This window comes from Idiotropiscis lumnitzeri, chromosome 1 (genome assembly GCF_059441095.1).
Source record: "Idiotropiscis lumnitzeri isolate Australia: NSW breed Sydney's pygmy pipehorse chromosome 1, RoL_Ilum_1.0, whole genome shotgun sequence".
In the NCBI taxonomy this organism is placed as follows: domain Eukaryota; kingdom Metazoa; phylum Chordata; class Actinopteri; order Syngnathiformes; family Syngnathidae; genus Idiotropiscis; species Idiotropiscis lumnitzeri.
In genome coordinates, this window is record NC_142391.1 from 14,918,993 (window position 1) to 14,933,917 (window position 14,925).

Here is a 14,925-nt window from a genome sequence, read left to right on the forward strand (position 1 = left end):
AGTTCCCCTCAGAAGCTGTATGGCATAAACTCCTTGTGATTTTTGTTTTTTTTATTCTGATAATTTACTTGAGCGGGAACTATATCTGCCATATTGCATAAAATGAACAGATTATCGTGATATCAACAAACGAATATCCTCCCCAATGGGAAGGCATCTGCATTCCAGTTGCTTGCATTCTTCCTAAATATCAAATTGGGTTCTCTCCATGCGTTTATCTCTTGGGCCTAGTTGCTGCCACACATGCATAAAATGTAATGGAGCTACATGCTGCTTTGCGGCTCAATCGTCTGTGGAGCCTTATGAATAAGTTCTGCATAAACAGCTGGAAAAGATTCTGCTCATGTCTGCGCCCCCGTGATATTATATCAAGAAACAAAATTGTACTTATGACAAGGGTCAAATGCTGAATATTTGCATCGACTCATTTTTTGCCAGAAACTTACTCTTCTTCTACTTCGTCATAATCTTTCAAATGGCTTCATTTATTTTGCAGTGAAACAATCTCAAATTTACTTCTAAGATTACATTCCGGATGAGCTAAGCAACGATTTATTTGTCCTTTTATCACGTGATTCTACACATTTCCGCTGTCCTATACTCCTCCAACTTGCTATTCTTATTCCTTGCCCTTGCTTGCCCATGCATCCACTGCAGCAGCAGCAGCAACAGCAGCAGAGGTCCCATCAAGAAGCTGGGAAGCGAATCCTGTCCTGGAGCGGCAGGCCCATCTGGATGGAGAAGATGGTGCTCGGTCGGGTTAAGGTGCCTCACACCTTTGCCATTCACACCTACACGCGACCCACTATCTGCCAGTACTGCAAGCGTCTGCTCAAGGGAATCTTTCGTCAGGGAATGCAGTGTAAAGGCAAGGCAGTATATGGCCAAAAAAATTTTTTTTTTACAGTTCATGGTTGACAATGTGTTTTATTTTAATTTTATTTTTTTTAATGCCTTCTACCAGATTGCAGATTTAACTGCCACAAGCGGTGTGCTTCAAAGGTACCAAGAGACTGTTTGGGTGAGGTGGATTTCAATGGAGGTATGGTCTATATTACTTCTGTTGGATTTCAATTAATCCACAGTAATATCTCTAATATATGCGAGTTGATGTCCTTCATGTAGAACCAGCGAGCCCTGGCCCGGAGTCAGACACCACTCTGGATACAATGGAAGTGGACAGCAGTGACATGGAAGGCAGCAGAGGGCTGGATGACCCTGAAGAACTCTCCACTCCAGAGGAGAGGATGTTCGACCTGGATTCTCCCTTCTTGGACCGAGAGAAAGATGAGGAGCCCATTAAGACTATTAGGTATGGGGGATGTGTATGTAAATAAATATTTTGATACAAAAAACTTGCTACAATTAGCATATTCCATTGTCGCTGCTGTGTACAACAGTTTGATCAAATATACCTTTAAAAGTTATTTTATCATAATTAGCTCAAAATGAAAGTAAAATATTATTGGTTGAATTTAGCCCCTCCACAAGCACCAACATCCCACTAATGCGGGTGGTCCAGTCCATCAAACACACCAAGAGGCGGAGTTCTACAGTGGTGAAGGAGGGCTGGATGGTTCATTATACCAGCAGAGACAACTTGGTAAGACTGACTTCAGCTCCAAAACACGTTCAACCATTTCTCCTCTGGATAGCTTTCATGTTGAATTGTATCTAGTTCTACACACAGCTAAATTGATAGTATTTTCCCGCAAGAAATAACGTGAAGTACGAGTGTTTTGTGACACTGTTGATGAGGTCTATGTTTTCCCATTGCGCTCACTTGGATTTTGCTCTCTTTTGGACAGAGGAAGAGACATTACTGGCGGCTGGACAGTAAAAGTCTGAGTCTCTTTCAGAACGACACAGGAGCCAAGTTCTATAAAGTAAGCAAGAACTGTCATGCTCAAGAAATACTTCTTTTGTTCCACAGCAAACCAAATTTGTTTTAAGAAGGTACGCTTTTTTCCATTTCTCAGAAAACCCTAAAACTATTTTCAGAATTTGGATGATTTTTACACGCACCTGGGGTTAAATTCTTGTGAATTTAAAATATTTTTTAATCTGTAATTTAGTTTAGCTAGATTTTCGTTGTGCTCATTTTTGCAAAATTAAACAAACAAAATTAAATGTTTGTGTGTGCACAATGACAAATCTCATTAAGAGTCAATGGTCGACACATTGGAGTATTTTGCAGTATCGAAAATCTTGAATCTTGAAATCATCTATGTTGAGCTCTCTAACTCGTCTATTGTTGATTATAATTTCAAGCAGGTTCTTGTAAATTGTTGTGTTGTGGTCATGGTGATAGATTTTCAAGTCCCCATTATAGTATACTTTCAATGTATTTTGCTTGACTGCATCTTGCAGTTGTGGACACACTTGGGCCATCATTTGAATATTCACTGCTCTCACCAAAGACTCTGGGGAGCTTCGAGATGTTTATAAACCACCTGGAGGTCAGTTAGGCCCTCTGAACTATCCTAGTCTCTGAATATAACATTATTACTTATTCTAAGGGTAAAGATGTGAGCTTTATCAATAGTCATCCATTCATTAAAATGATGTCTTTGAACAGTCTGTATGTGTGTTGTATTGTGCCGTTCTCCCGTAAATATTACTTGGTGCAATAACATACAACTGACTGCAATGATGTCAAAAGTTAAATGGTCCTGCTCATTGATGCTTTCAATCAAGCTTTATTTTTTTGAAGCGTAAACGCAATTGCAGGGCACTTCCTGCGCCACACTTGGTCATTACAGCACCACAAGAGCTTAATAACACGGTAATTACTTAGAACTGAGTGAGGGAGCTGCAAGATAAACACTTCCACATGTGTGTCAATGGTTGTCTGTCGGGTGTCTGGGATGTTTATATTTTATTGTTCATGTCACACTGTATGTTTTAAGCGGCTAACTCCTTGTGGTGTGGTGAGATTTTCGATGCACTGGGGTGGTGTGTAGCAAGTTTCTGGTGTGTGTCCTTGTCAAACAGGTGTTTTTGAATGAAGATGTTGGTTTAATCCATTTTCGACAGTCTTCCTGTCTCTCACTGTCCAGCACGCTTGAGAAAACCTTGTTTGAACAGAGGTGTGTTCACTTCCTCATCACCAGTGCAGAGAACTTTGCTTGAAGAAAGTTTTTTTTTTTAACTAAGTATATACTACATACAGTACACTGGGGCACATTTATTGACCTAATTAGGTCAGTTACATTGGTTACACTAAACAGCTTTGCCTTTACAATAATGACAATATAAAGTAACTTTTTCAATCAAATTTAACTGTCAGGTGTTTCTTTGTATCCCACCATAGGAAACCCAGGGGAGACTATAAATTGATCCACCACAGATATTTTGTGTGTAGAACACCGTTTACTATTTGATTTGGATCTTATTCAAATGATGTGCGTTTTGTAACACTATGTGAAATAGCGACATTGGTTAAGCGTAATTCAATTATGATACCGTTTTTTTTCCATGTACATTTTATGGCGCTTCAGTGTAGTTTTTCCCAACCTTTATTTAAGCCAAGGCACATATTTTACATGAGAAAAATATCGCAGCAGACAGCCAAATAAAATGTCACAAAAAACATGTTTTGAAGAGAGATTAATGGTAATTATGTCGCATGAATAGCAATGAGTGGGGCACATACTGGTAAGTTGATTGTACCTTCTGCCATCTAGTGGAAGATCTTGTATCATTCTGTCTGTCACCAAAGATTTCTGACATAGACATTTTTTTTTAATAATTAATCTTAAATATAACATTTATCAATTAAGTGAACTTGGATAATTTCCTCCGGCAGAAGTGATCTCTCGTTACCAGAGATGGGAAAATGACTCATGTTCTTGAGGTAAAAGTAAAATACTCATTCAATTAATTACGCAAGTAATTTTTTTTAATCTACAGGCTCAGAAATGTACTTGAAGAGAAAATGTAAAAAGATCTTTCACTGGAATTTCCTCCTCATCTAATTGGAAGTGCCATTAAACTTGAATGATCACCACCCAGCAGATCCTTAAAACTGACCCAGGTTTGTTTTCCAAACTGATGTTACCAATCATGCAGTCTACTCCAGAACCAATAACACACTTAAAGGGTAATTCCCCATTAACTTTGTGTCACATGACACTCTGAAGAAGGCGAAAGACTGTCGCTGAAACATGTCAGTTAAATAACAATTTAGTAATCTGCCTGTGATAAAAGAAACAACTTGAAATATAAATAAGAGACAGTAAGAGAAGTTATTCAATCAATATAGTTTTTATTATATAAGGACCACTGTGCGTGTCAAAACTTAACGAGAGTCTACGTTATTCTGTGCACCCAAACTGTAAATTTGTTTGAGACGTCAGAGATAAAGTAATGCATTTTGCTCTCAAATGACTGGATACTATTTATCCTGCTCATCTAAAAATAAATAGGCATACTATATATTTTTTTTATTGTAAAATTTCATTTTCATTATTCAATTTTTGTCCTTTTCAAGGTGACGCAGTAGGGCAGCGCCCGAGCGCCCTCCATTGACGAGCCGCCACTGCCCATGAGCCCAATGTACCAACATGAGTGTCAAAATATTAGTTCTCAGTCAGATGCGCTTGAATCACCAAAATAAACAATGCTATATTTTTAGTCAGTGCCAATCACAACTCATAACTAAGCATTCACTTTGTGTCAGCGATGTAGGGTTGAAGTTTGCAGTGGTGTAGAACTGCACTGTGAAACCAAAATATGAAATAACATGCAACAAAATGCATCCCAGAAACCAAAAAATGATATGCCCCAATTTTCAATGTCAGTTAAAGTTGAGCATTGAGCATTGAATATTTTGTGATAAGGGTTGTGGATTGGATCTCATTCGATTGTGAGGGTGTATTAGATGTGGTCGGTGACTACACATTTGAAGATGCCTTTTCAGAGGTGCATACGGAGATTCTCCAGATACTGAAGTTGTATATCTTGAATGCAGTCCTGTAATTTGACTCAAATCTGCTACGCTGTTGCTCGTCAGTATGTGGCCTCTGTCCTACCCTCTCGTTGCTTTATACTTCCAATTTGATTATTGGCGGTCGCGCAGTGGCTCACTTTCCAGGCATGGCTACCATTTTCCCCATTTGGAAGCCATAACAACACCTCGTTTGAAGATGAGACCCCTGTACTTGTGGTTTTCTCTTTTATGGGGTGAAGGGGCTTCTCTTCTGTCTCTGCTGGATTGACTCCTGTCACAGTCAAACGCACACCCACCCACCCACCCACTAATGCACCACCCTTCGGAACGGCAGTTGCAGCGTCTTTCGTCTCGGTGGCTAGCGGTAGCGCCAGCAGCTCGTGCTCAGATGGGGCCTCTGGCTGGCCCTGCCTTGTAATCAGGGAAACGGAGCGCTACAGCCCGCCACAGGGCCCGTTCACGTGACCCGGCCCCGCTAACCGCGAGCACTTCATCTGATACTCTGTGGTGAGCCACGCGGAAGGGGACAGCGTGTGCCTCTGCAAGTGCAGATTGGTTAAACCTCACTGCGTTTTTGTCATTTGACCCTCCCTCCTCTCTTTGATTTGACAGTGAATGTGGAGGGGATGGGGGGGACTTTTAAAGTTTACTCCAACTGTTGTGTGTTCATAAGAACGAGAGGGTGAGGAGAAGTTAGGATTGGGACTTCATCGGACAACTAATGAGACGCAGTGGAGTGTGTGAGTTTACAGCCTTTATTTAACGTTTTTCCTCAGCGGAAATGTGTCTGTCTGTGTCCCTCGTAACTTGTGCAATTTTATCTTCCAGTAAGATTGTCTTTTTTTATCTGAATGCATTAGTTGAGAAGCCAGTATCAAAACATTGCCTTTTAAATTTCATTTGTCTGATTTATTTGTTTACGCATTTGAAACAATGGTTTGTAATGTGATGTGATTTGTTGAACGAAAAAAGTTGGCCTTACTTTTGCTGCGTATCATCTCGACAATGCTGCACAAATTGTGTAATTAAGTTAGACTTTTACATTAATTGCTAAAGCTTTTGCTGTCTCTGTTGTAGGAAATCCCCCTGTCTGAGATTCTCCAGGTAGAGCAGTGCAGAGACTACAATAATCTGGCCCAGGGAAGCAACCCACACTGCTTTGAGATTATCACAGCCACCATGGTCTACTATGTCGGGGAGAACAACAGCAATCACTACCACAGCCCTGTTCTGGCTGCCTCAGGAGTTGGCATGGAGGTTGCTCAAGGCTGGGAGAAGGCCATCAGACACGCCCTGATGCCAGTCACACCTCAGCCTAGTGTGGCAAGTGCAGCAGGCCCGGGCAAAGATCACAGTAAGTTTAACCTGCACTTTGCAAGATGAGAGAATCTATTCATACATAGCATTTTTCTTTTCAAAATTTGGCCTGCAAAATCACTGACAGAGACGCCTGTTTTGCTGTTTCAGGACCTTTCATTTATTTAACTTGAAAGCATCTGATTATTTCAGTCCACTGTTCCAAATCAAATATTGTCTCCAAGGATTACAACACCAACATACCGCTCATTAAATTATCACCTCATTATTTCTCTTGCTTTTCCTATGTCATCTGCATCAGTGAGTTTCCAAAATCCTCTGGTTATGAAACGGTGCATACTTGCACCATACAGTCACAATTTAGAAAGCCAGTTTATTGCGTAATAAACCGCTTCATCGTGAATGATCTGTGACTTACTTCATGCAGCTGAGATAAACATGAAAAGAAGCTATTTGAACAATGTAGTGTAGCTCACTTGTCATTACTTACGCATCCGTTGACCACTGCATCAGTTAGCAATGTGTTTTCCCCTTGCAGGAGAGCTTTCCATCAGCATATCTGTGTCCAATTGCCAAATTCAAGAGAATGTGGTGAGGTTTTTATTTTTTTTTTTTTAGTACAGTACTTGCCATGTTGCAGAACTTGCATTCAACCGTGCACTCATGCTCGTAAAAAAAAAAAGCTTTCATTAAACCTCCCTTTTCTCTTGCTTGCTCTTGAGGTTTTTAGTCTAACTCTCATTTGGGCATTTTCAAGTAGGAAGGTTTTCAAACTGGTAGTGCTGGAGATGGTGCATTCAGTGGATGCTCATTTGCAAACAAATGTTGCCAATAGTTGAACGGTGCTAATTGTGTATTTATTTTTCATACAGGATATTGCCTCAGTGTACCAAATATTCTCAGATGAAGTTCTGGGATCGGGACAGTTTGGCATTGTGTATGGAGGTATGTCTATTGTGCGATTTCCACAAAATGAACCTTCATATGGATCCTATTCATAGTTTTTTTTTTTTTTTTATCAATTTATATGTATTGTGGTTTGTAATTTAGGTAAACACAGAAAAAGTGGCAGAGATGTGGCCATAAAAGTTATTGACAAGATGAGATTTCCTACCAAGCAAGAGAGCCAGCTGAGAAATGAGGTGGCCATATTGCAGGTGAATGTCTTCAATTGCATTCTTGATTACTTTTCAGTCAATTTAAACACATCACAATGTGTGTGTCTCTGCTCTGTCTTCAGAATCTGCATCATCCTGGCATCGTCAACTTGGAGTGCATGTTTGAGACACCAGAGCGGGTGTTTGTAGTGATGGAGAAGCTGCATGGCGACATGCTGGAAATGATTCTGTCTAGTGAGAAGAGCAAACTGCCTGAACGAATTACCAAGTTTTTAGTTACACAGGTTTGTTTGACAGACAATACAAAATCCTGATGTTCCTTTTCCCTTTTATGTCTTAAAGATTCCAGTCTTCATCGGCTGTCTCTAAATTAAATGGCAGGCGCCTCAGTTGTCTGTTAGATCACATAAATACTTTTTTTTCCCCCTAAAGTGGTTTTGCAAACACTCTTCCATTTTGGTGTTTATTGTCTGTCATGGTCTTTATTCTCCCCTCTGTTGATGGTTTGCGTTATCCCACTGCACACAAGCCTCTACTCAAACTCCAGGCCTGTTGATTCTTGTGGTGACCTGATTGTGGGGGATTGTTTATGGGAATAGTCGGCGTGGCATCAGGGCCTCCTCCCTAGCTGTAGATTACTGGCTGCTGTGTGCGGTGGTTTTGTGGCCTGATTAGAAGAACAGTGGGCTCCTGGGCCTCAATGAACCCTAGAACCCAAACAGAAGCAGCCTCATTAACAACAGTCCCATTAGCTGTGGCATCTGATGTGGCCAGGAGAACGTTTGTCATAGACAGTCAGCTCGGAGGAGCCTGGCGTGCTGTGGTTTTGGTAGCAGGCCACAGACAGTCATGCATGAGGGGCCAGCTTGCAAATAGAGATGCGACGATGAAATGACATATTGTGAGGTACTGGTCAAGATGAAAGTAGTCAGGGACATTACTTTGCCATTACTTTTCCGATTGGCAATACCTAAAATAATACAAATGTGATGATGGGCATTTTCCTGTTGTAGGTTTTGAACCTGAATCTGTGCTTATTTTTAATTTTTTTGTGACTTTATTTGCCATAGATTCTGGTGGCCTTGCGACATCTGCACTTCAAAAACATAGTTCACTGTGACTTGAAGCCTGAAAATGTACTGTTGGCCTCAGCAGAACCCTTTCCTCAGGTAAAAGCCAAAGGGTTTGTGTAACTGTGGACACTTCTTTTGAACACGTGTTTGCAAAGACAAACTTCTCTCCCGTCTTCCAGGTAAAGCTGTGCGACTTTGGATTTGCCCGCATCATTGGTGAGAAGTCTTTCCGGCGATCGGTGGTGGGCACTCCAGCTTACCTGGCTCCCGAAGTCCTGCGTAGTAAAGGCTACAATCGCTCGTTAGACATGTGGTCTGTGGGAGTTATTGTGTATGTCAGTTTGAGCGGGACATTCCCTTTCAATGAGGACGAGGACATCAACGACCAGATTCAAAATGCTGCCTTCATGTACCCCCCGACACCCTGGAAGGACATCTCAGCAGAAGGTAAGGTACTCTAGCTGGGTGTCGGAATCGTTTTCAGACACATGGGGTAGCTTTAGCGCCTACGTCTCTGAACGTCGCTGCGATCAAGTTGATATGAATTACTTTCAAATGCCCCCAACCGCCCTCCTACGCTCTGAGTTTAATTGACAGGTAAAACAAATAAAAATGTATTTTTAATAGCTGTGCCATTATTTGATGTCAGCTGCGTGTTGAGCTGCGTGTTCCGTCATAGTTTACTTCTTACTATTAATTTTCCGTGTTGCAAACCATCATAAGTTAGAAAAGCTCATCTCTGATTGGCTGTTGTCACTCACATTCCCGCCACATCTGATCAAGTGAATATGCTCACGGCTCGCAGCTGGTCGGTGTAAGATCATGATTCCCAATCTTATACTCACCCAGCCCTATCTACCAATATATTGCCCTTTGACAAATAAACAACCTGGTGGGGGTTGACGTAATGCATATGCGGCGTTAAAAAAAACATCTATCTTTATTTATTTATGTGTTTGGTTATTTTCTGTCTTTTGTACCAAATGGACTGTGGTGGGGTCCACTTATATACGCTTAAAATGAATATTAATACACAAGTATACATAGCTCATGCACATTTAAGTGTGTTAATCTAAGACCAGGAGCCCCATAGCATGCATATTCATATGTTTTGTGATGTACTACAGCCACAGATCTGATCAATAATCTCCTTCAAGTGAAGATGAGGAAGAGGTATAGTGTCGACAAGTGTCTCAGCCATCCTTGGTTGCAGGTGACTTTAAAATTGAGATAATCAATTTCCATATTTGGACTCCCCTTTTCTGACTGTCATGTTTTTCCGCTCAGGACTATCAGACATGGTTGGACCTCAGGGACTTTGAGACGCGACAAGGTGAGCGCTACATCACCCACGAGAGTGACGACGCACGCTGGGAGGAGTATGCAGACGAGCACAGTCTTGTTTACCCCAAACATTTCATCATGGCACCCAACCTGGATGACATGGACGAGGATCCCTAGTGGCAGAGGGGACATTATTCAGGAAGATCACAGGGGACTTTTTGCGTCGAACTATGGGAACTGTGAGCTCCCCAAACTGTTTGCTGTGGAAACAGAAAGACTTGTGATGTGTGGGGAAACCCCACGTTTGTAGCATGCTGCACTGCTACAAGTCGTAAACTGAGGATGTGCGCCACTGAAAAACACAGAAGCTGAGGAGAGACAAGCTTTCTCGTTTTTGCAGCATACCACCACATTCCATGGATGTAAGGACAATTGTACCCAGATAAACTTGATTGTTTCATTATTTTATACAATTGTGCGTCATTTTCAGTAATAATATGGTTCTGTTCTTCATGTGTGAGAAGCGGTCGAGAGAGAAAGCTAGAGCTTATCCCAGGAGTAAAGGGCACTTTTCACAAGGGATTTGGGGTCTGAGAATTTATCAACCATACTGTAGGTTCTCATTTCCAAACGGTTTGTGAGACTGTCCTTTGGCATGAAACTGGAACAATCACCTGTGCATTTTGTATATTGTTTTAATGTATTTAGTAATTGTGGTAGTGTTTTTGCACTATATTGCTTTGAACATTCCGATGGAACAGAAACTCAATTTGCTGCTACAGAGGGCATGTTTGGTCTCGGTGCACAGTGTTCAATAGTGATAACCCGTGAGAAGTAGCCGGAGCTCAGATGTGTGCTCGTGTTTTCTGAACGCGAGTGTGATCTGATCAATAGCCTTAAAAATATAGAGATAAAAAGGTATTGTGCAGTACTTTAAACCCATAGGCCTCATCAGTCAATACAGTCATTATCACACCAATTACATTTTTTAGTTCAGTGTTTGACTGAAACCAGCAATGTGAGCGTTGTATTCGTATATACTAGTTTAAGTGGAACTTTGTAAGCATCCATTTGTGGAATGTGTTTTTTGAATGCTCTGTGGCTAACTGAAGTATTACAGAGAGCATAGGTGCCACATAGAACAAAACTGTCCATTTCCTGTACAAATGAATTGTACGTATCTTGTCTGAATTATTTCTTTTAGTACAATATTGAAAGGTTACCATGTGGCAGTTTGGTGTACAGCAGTTATGTCATTAACTCTGCTGTCGTGATTTGGGAGTACATTCCAATTATCCTGAAACCGTTGTCTTTGTTGCCGCTGGATTGGCAGGTGTTTTGTACATTTTTATGCATACCATTGGAAAATAAAGACCACACGTCTTAACTGAGAAGGAAATTTCACTTTCTGTGTCACACATTTCGCCTGCGCAAGTACCACCATAAACAGCTCTAGCTGGCAGTTTGGTCATATTTAAATTTGATCATAGTGACTCAGTTAATGTTTTGTGGTATTCTCATGTGACAGGTCTCCGAACAGATGGATGTGATTCTGGGGCCAGTCTCTCACCGCAAGGGAATAATGACATGGTGAAAGAGGGTGACTGCAATGTGGGGGTTTGTGGGGTCTTTGAAATCATTCATGATAAATGCTATCATGGAGCCCCTTCATGTATCAAATGTAACATAATCCAACTGCTGCAGTAAGAAATTACAGAGATTTAGACAGTTATGATTAATCTGCTTAACTTTTTATTCCTCGTCTGATGGTTTCTGCACTGAGATACGGACTGACCACTAAATGCAGCAAACCCCACTCATACTAACCACGAATGGGAAGTTGAAAAAAAAAAGTTCTTTTTCTCCTCAGTGGCTATCCCAAAGTGCCCTCCTTTATCTGCTCCGTTGAATTCTTTCAAGATGTGAACTTTGCTGGCCAAATGACCCCATTAACCCCTGTGGGGAAAACAGTTTCTCCACTTAACGCACCAAAAAAGTACTACTTAGACTCAGCTCGCACATTCAATTTAAAACCCACACTGTCCAACTAAAAATATCAGGTAATGTTCATGCCGTCAAATGTAATGATACATTGGGAGCACTTGGGCCTCGGGAGTGATTTGTAGTTACAAGGTGTGAACAAAATCTTGCAAGAAATAGAGAGGAATGTCTCCCCCATCTGGCTGGACAGACTTGTTAAACAGTGACATGCACTGCAGTGTCTTGCACATAAAAATAAATCATTTAAAAAAATTAATTAATAAAAGGGCCACTCAAAGTGCAGCCTGAGTGGGCCATCCCTGATCTGTATACATTGCCATAATTTTCCTTGACATTTTTTTTGGCTAAAAGTAGCGATTTTATTACATTGTGTTACAGTAAGTGATGCCAGCCTAGAAGTAAGTACCGATAGGATGTCTTTTCGTAGGGTGTGTTGAATAATAAAAGATATGGGTGTTTTCTCAAGGGAAACAACATAAATGACATCTTAATGTATTTTATTATTATTATTATTATTATTATTATTATTGACATTGTAGCTGTTGAAAAAAGTTTTTTTTTTTTTTGCGGACCCTATTAGATAGCCTTGGCAACCACATGAAACACTCCCGCCCCCCCAGGGTAAAAGTCTAGCTCCGCCCCTGTATATTCTATGCAACTAACAAACAAATACAAAAAGGGCGCATGTAGGATGACCCAGATGTGGGTTTGCCAATCAGTCGTATTTGCAGGGGTGTTGGCGGGAAAATTTCACTTAGTGCGCGACCACCTCAATGCTGCAAACTAATAATATCACAATTAAAATTTTTTTTTTCAATATTCTTGACCCCTGACAAGTCAGTCTTTTATAATCATAATCATAATAGTACAAATAATCACTTTTCTCCTCTTTGTGGTATCCCATCATCTCTAATGGCGATTCGTTGTGTCTGGCATGAAAGTGTAATTTTTAGTCTTCAGAGATATTTCCAGTTTCATTTTTGCCAAAAAAGGAAAATTCAAGCTGTTCAGCCACCATAGAAAGCATTTCTGTAAACACAACACTGTGCCTTTTTTTCCTGCCAGAAGGTGTCAGGCTTGTAAGTTATTTCTCATGAACATTATCCAGTTGTGGAATGGCCTAAATATGAAGAGCTCCATGAAAGGAAATGCAAACATGCTAACATCTTTTAATTATATTTTAATACTGGTTGTCATGACTCTTGCCTTATTTAACATTTAAAATACTTTTTTTGGACACACCACGGGAATGCTCTGAGATTGCATTGTACACAACTGCACAGCATGTGTGACACAATTCCTCATCAGTGCCCATTAAGGAAGACTTTGCCATCATATGCTTGTCACAAATAACATCTGCTGATGGATCACAGATGCTTTGCTCTTTAGCTTCCTGGTCTTGCTGTATTTGTTGAACGGCTTTAGCTGCACTGAAGCTTCTCGGCAGGTCTCTTGTCACCTCACGGGGAGGTCTGCATGTCACACGTCCTCATCCGACCCCCCACCCTCCCCTTTCTCCCGGTCCTCCGTTTCTTTCCCTTCCCCGCTCGATGCTCCATGCCGGGTATCCACGAGCTCCAGACCAAACAAGCAAACAAACAGAACAACAGAAAAGCCCATCACCCAGACAAGGTTGGTCTAGGAGAAATGAGAAGAGATCTTGTTTGCTTTCTGGGCCGGTTTCATTTCACTGAGATGGCGGAAGAGGCCTCCCAGGACCCGGCTATCCACGTTTGTGTTTGACTTCCAGGGAGATCAAGGTGGTCCTCAGTTGTGACACATCATCTCTCCACCTAATACACAACTGACTGCAAGCCTCTTCGAACCAAGCTATTCATTCTTTTCATCCCTGAGGCTTTTTGTCGATGCTTCTGATAGAGACCACACACTTACAGTGTCATTAATGCACTACCCTACTGTTGCATATTATGTATTTTTAATGGCCATAAAAAAGAATGGTAAACATGACCAGATTTTAAATGTAGGGCTCTTTCATACCCACACCCTTGAGTCAATTTTACGTCATTACAAGTTCTCGGAATTTGTATACTATTTGGTTTATTTAATACAGCAATCAAACCGATTTGCAGACCAAATCTGTCCCCATACAAATGAAAGAAGCAGCTTTGATCTGATCCTAATTACAATTACTCCAGCTACACCATCATTGACAACATATTCACTTGCTTTTGTTGTATATTTACGGTCATTATTTATGGTGATGTTTTTTTTCTCTTTTGTGACCACAATACACTGTAGAGACAATACGCCCACCAAAACAATACGCCCCATATCCTTAAAGGCAAATAGTCGTCTGTTCTTGCCGATGGGTGGAAATTCCAAGATTTTCAACTGTATTTTTTATTACCTTATTATTTTTATCACAAGCTTAAAGCAAAATTCTGTCTGACTGTAGGCTATCCCTGCTCATTTTTTTTTATCTCTCCCTAACTGTTTCCATATAAGGAACTCTTGATTGTATACCCAACTGTCCAGTAGGGAGCAATACATTTGTATTGCATGTCTACAAAATTAGCATTACATTATTATGTGCACACTTCACATTTATAATGTTTCCGCAGCATGTAGTGCAGAGCAAGAAAAGGCAGAGAGTGTCCCCGATTCATTTTCACTAATCGTCATTGTCCACATGAGAAGTTGAATTTAGTTCCGTGCGATTCCTCACGGTTGGGAGTCAAGTTTATCTTCAATCAGAGGAATAACAGTATAGGATAAAATGTTTGTGGGAGCAGGATAATCCAGTATGATTTTTAAACAAAAAGAAAAACACAGACAGATGCGCAGCCATTTGTAATGTTGCTGCCTTCCAAAATGGGAGTGGTACAGGAGTGAGAGTCATTCTAAACTGGAGTAGGACGGGAATGGGAATTTTTTTCACCAGAAGCGGGACAGGATTATTATTATTATTTTTATTTTTTTTAAATATCGTCCAGGACTGGGCCGGATGGAATTTTTCTCTTTAGGAGTGGGATGGTATGAAAATCCTTTCCCATGTTTTTCCCTAGTTTCCGCAGAGCAGAGAAAATATATGCCTGTGAGCATTGTTGTATGCTCTGTTTGTGTGCGTTGCTGCCCCCCAAAAAATAGCATTTAATTGAAGGTTTATAATTGCTGTTAGATCTCCGTTAATTTTCGTCAGCACTTCTGTGGTGTTTTGAAT

General features: G+C 40.8%; 1 protein-coding gene across 3 annotated transcripts in view; it reads left to right on the forward strand.

Moving 5' to 3' along the window:
* Positions 1-11,130, forward strand: part of prkd3 (protein kinase D3) — a 39,726-nt gene extending 28,596 nt beyond the window's left edge. Inside the window, exons 6-19 of one of the 3 annotated variants that reach the window (XM_088319466.1) lie at positions 658-868; positions 965-1,042; positions 1,126-1,312; positions 1,480-1,603; positions 1,809-1,886; positions 6,029-6,305; positions 6,807-6,859; positions 7,141-7,213; positions 7,319-7,425; positions 7,509-7,670; positions 8,457-8,555; positions 8,639-8,906; positions 9,587-9,672; positions 9,747-11,130. In XM_088319466.1, coding sequence (XP_088175592.1) covers positions 658-868; positions 965-1,042; positions 1,126-1,312; positions 1,480-1,603; positions 1,809-1,886; positions 6,029-6,305; positions 6,807-6,859; positions 7,141-7,213; positions 7,319-7,425; positions 7,509-7,670; positions 8,457-8,555; positions 8,639-8,906; positions 9,587-9,672; positions 9,747-9,920 — 1,977 coding nt within the window. In that variant the 3' untranslated portion in view covers positions 9,921-11,130. The remainder of the gene's footprint in view (positions 1-657; positions 869-964; positions 1,043-1,125; positions 1,313-1,479; positions 1,604-1,808; positions 1,887-6,028; positions 6,306-6,806; positions 6,860-7,140; positions 7,214-7,318; positions 7,426-7,508; positions 7,671-8,456; positions 8,556-8,638; positions 8,907-9,586; positions 9,673-9,746) is intronic. The other 2 variants (XM_088319470.1, XM_088319478.1) reach the window with 2 other exon arrangements.
* Positions 11,131-14,925: the final 3,795 nt, after the last annotated feature.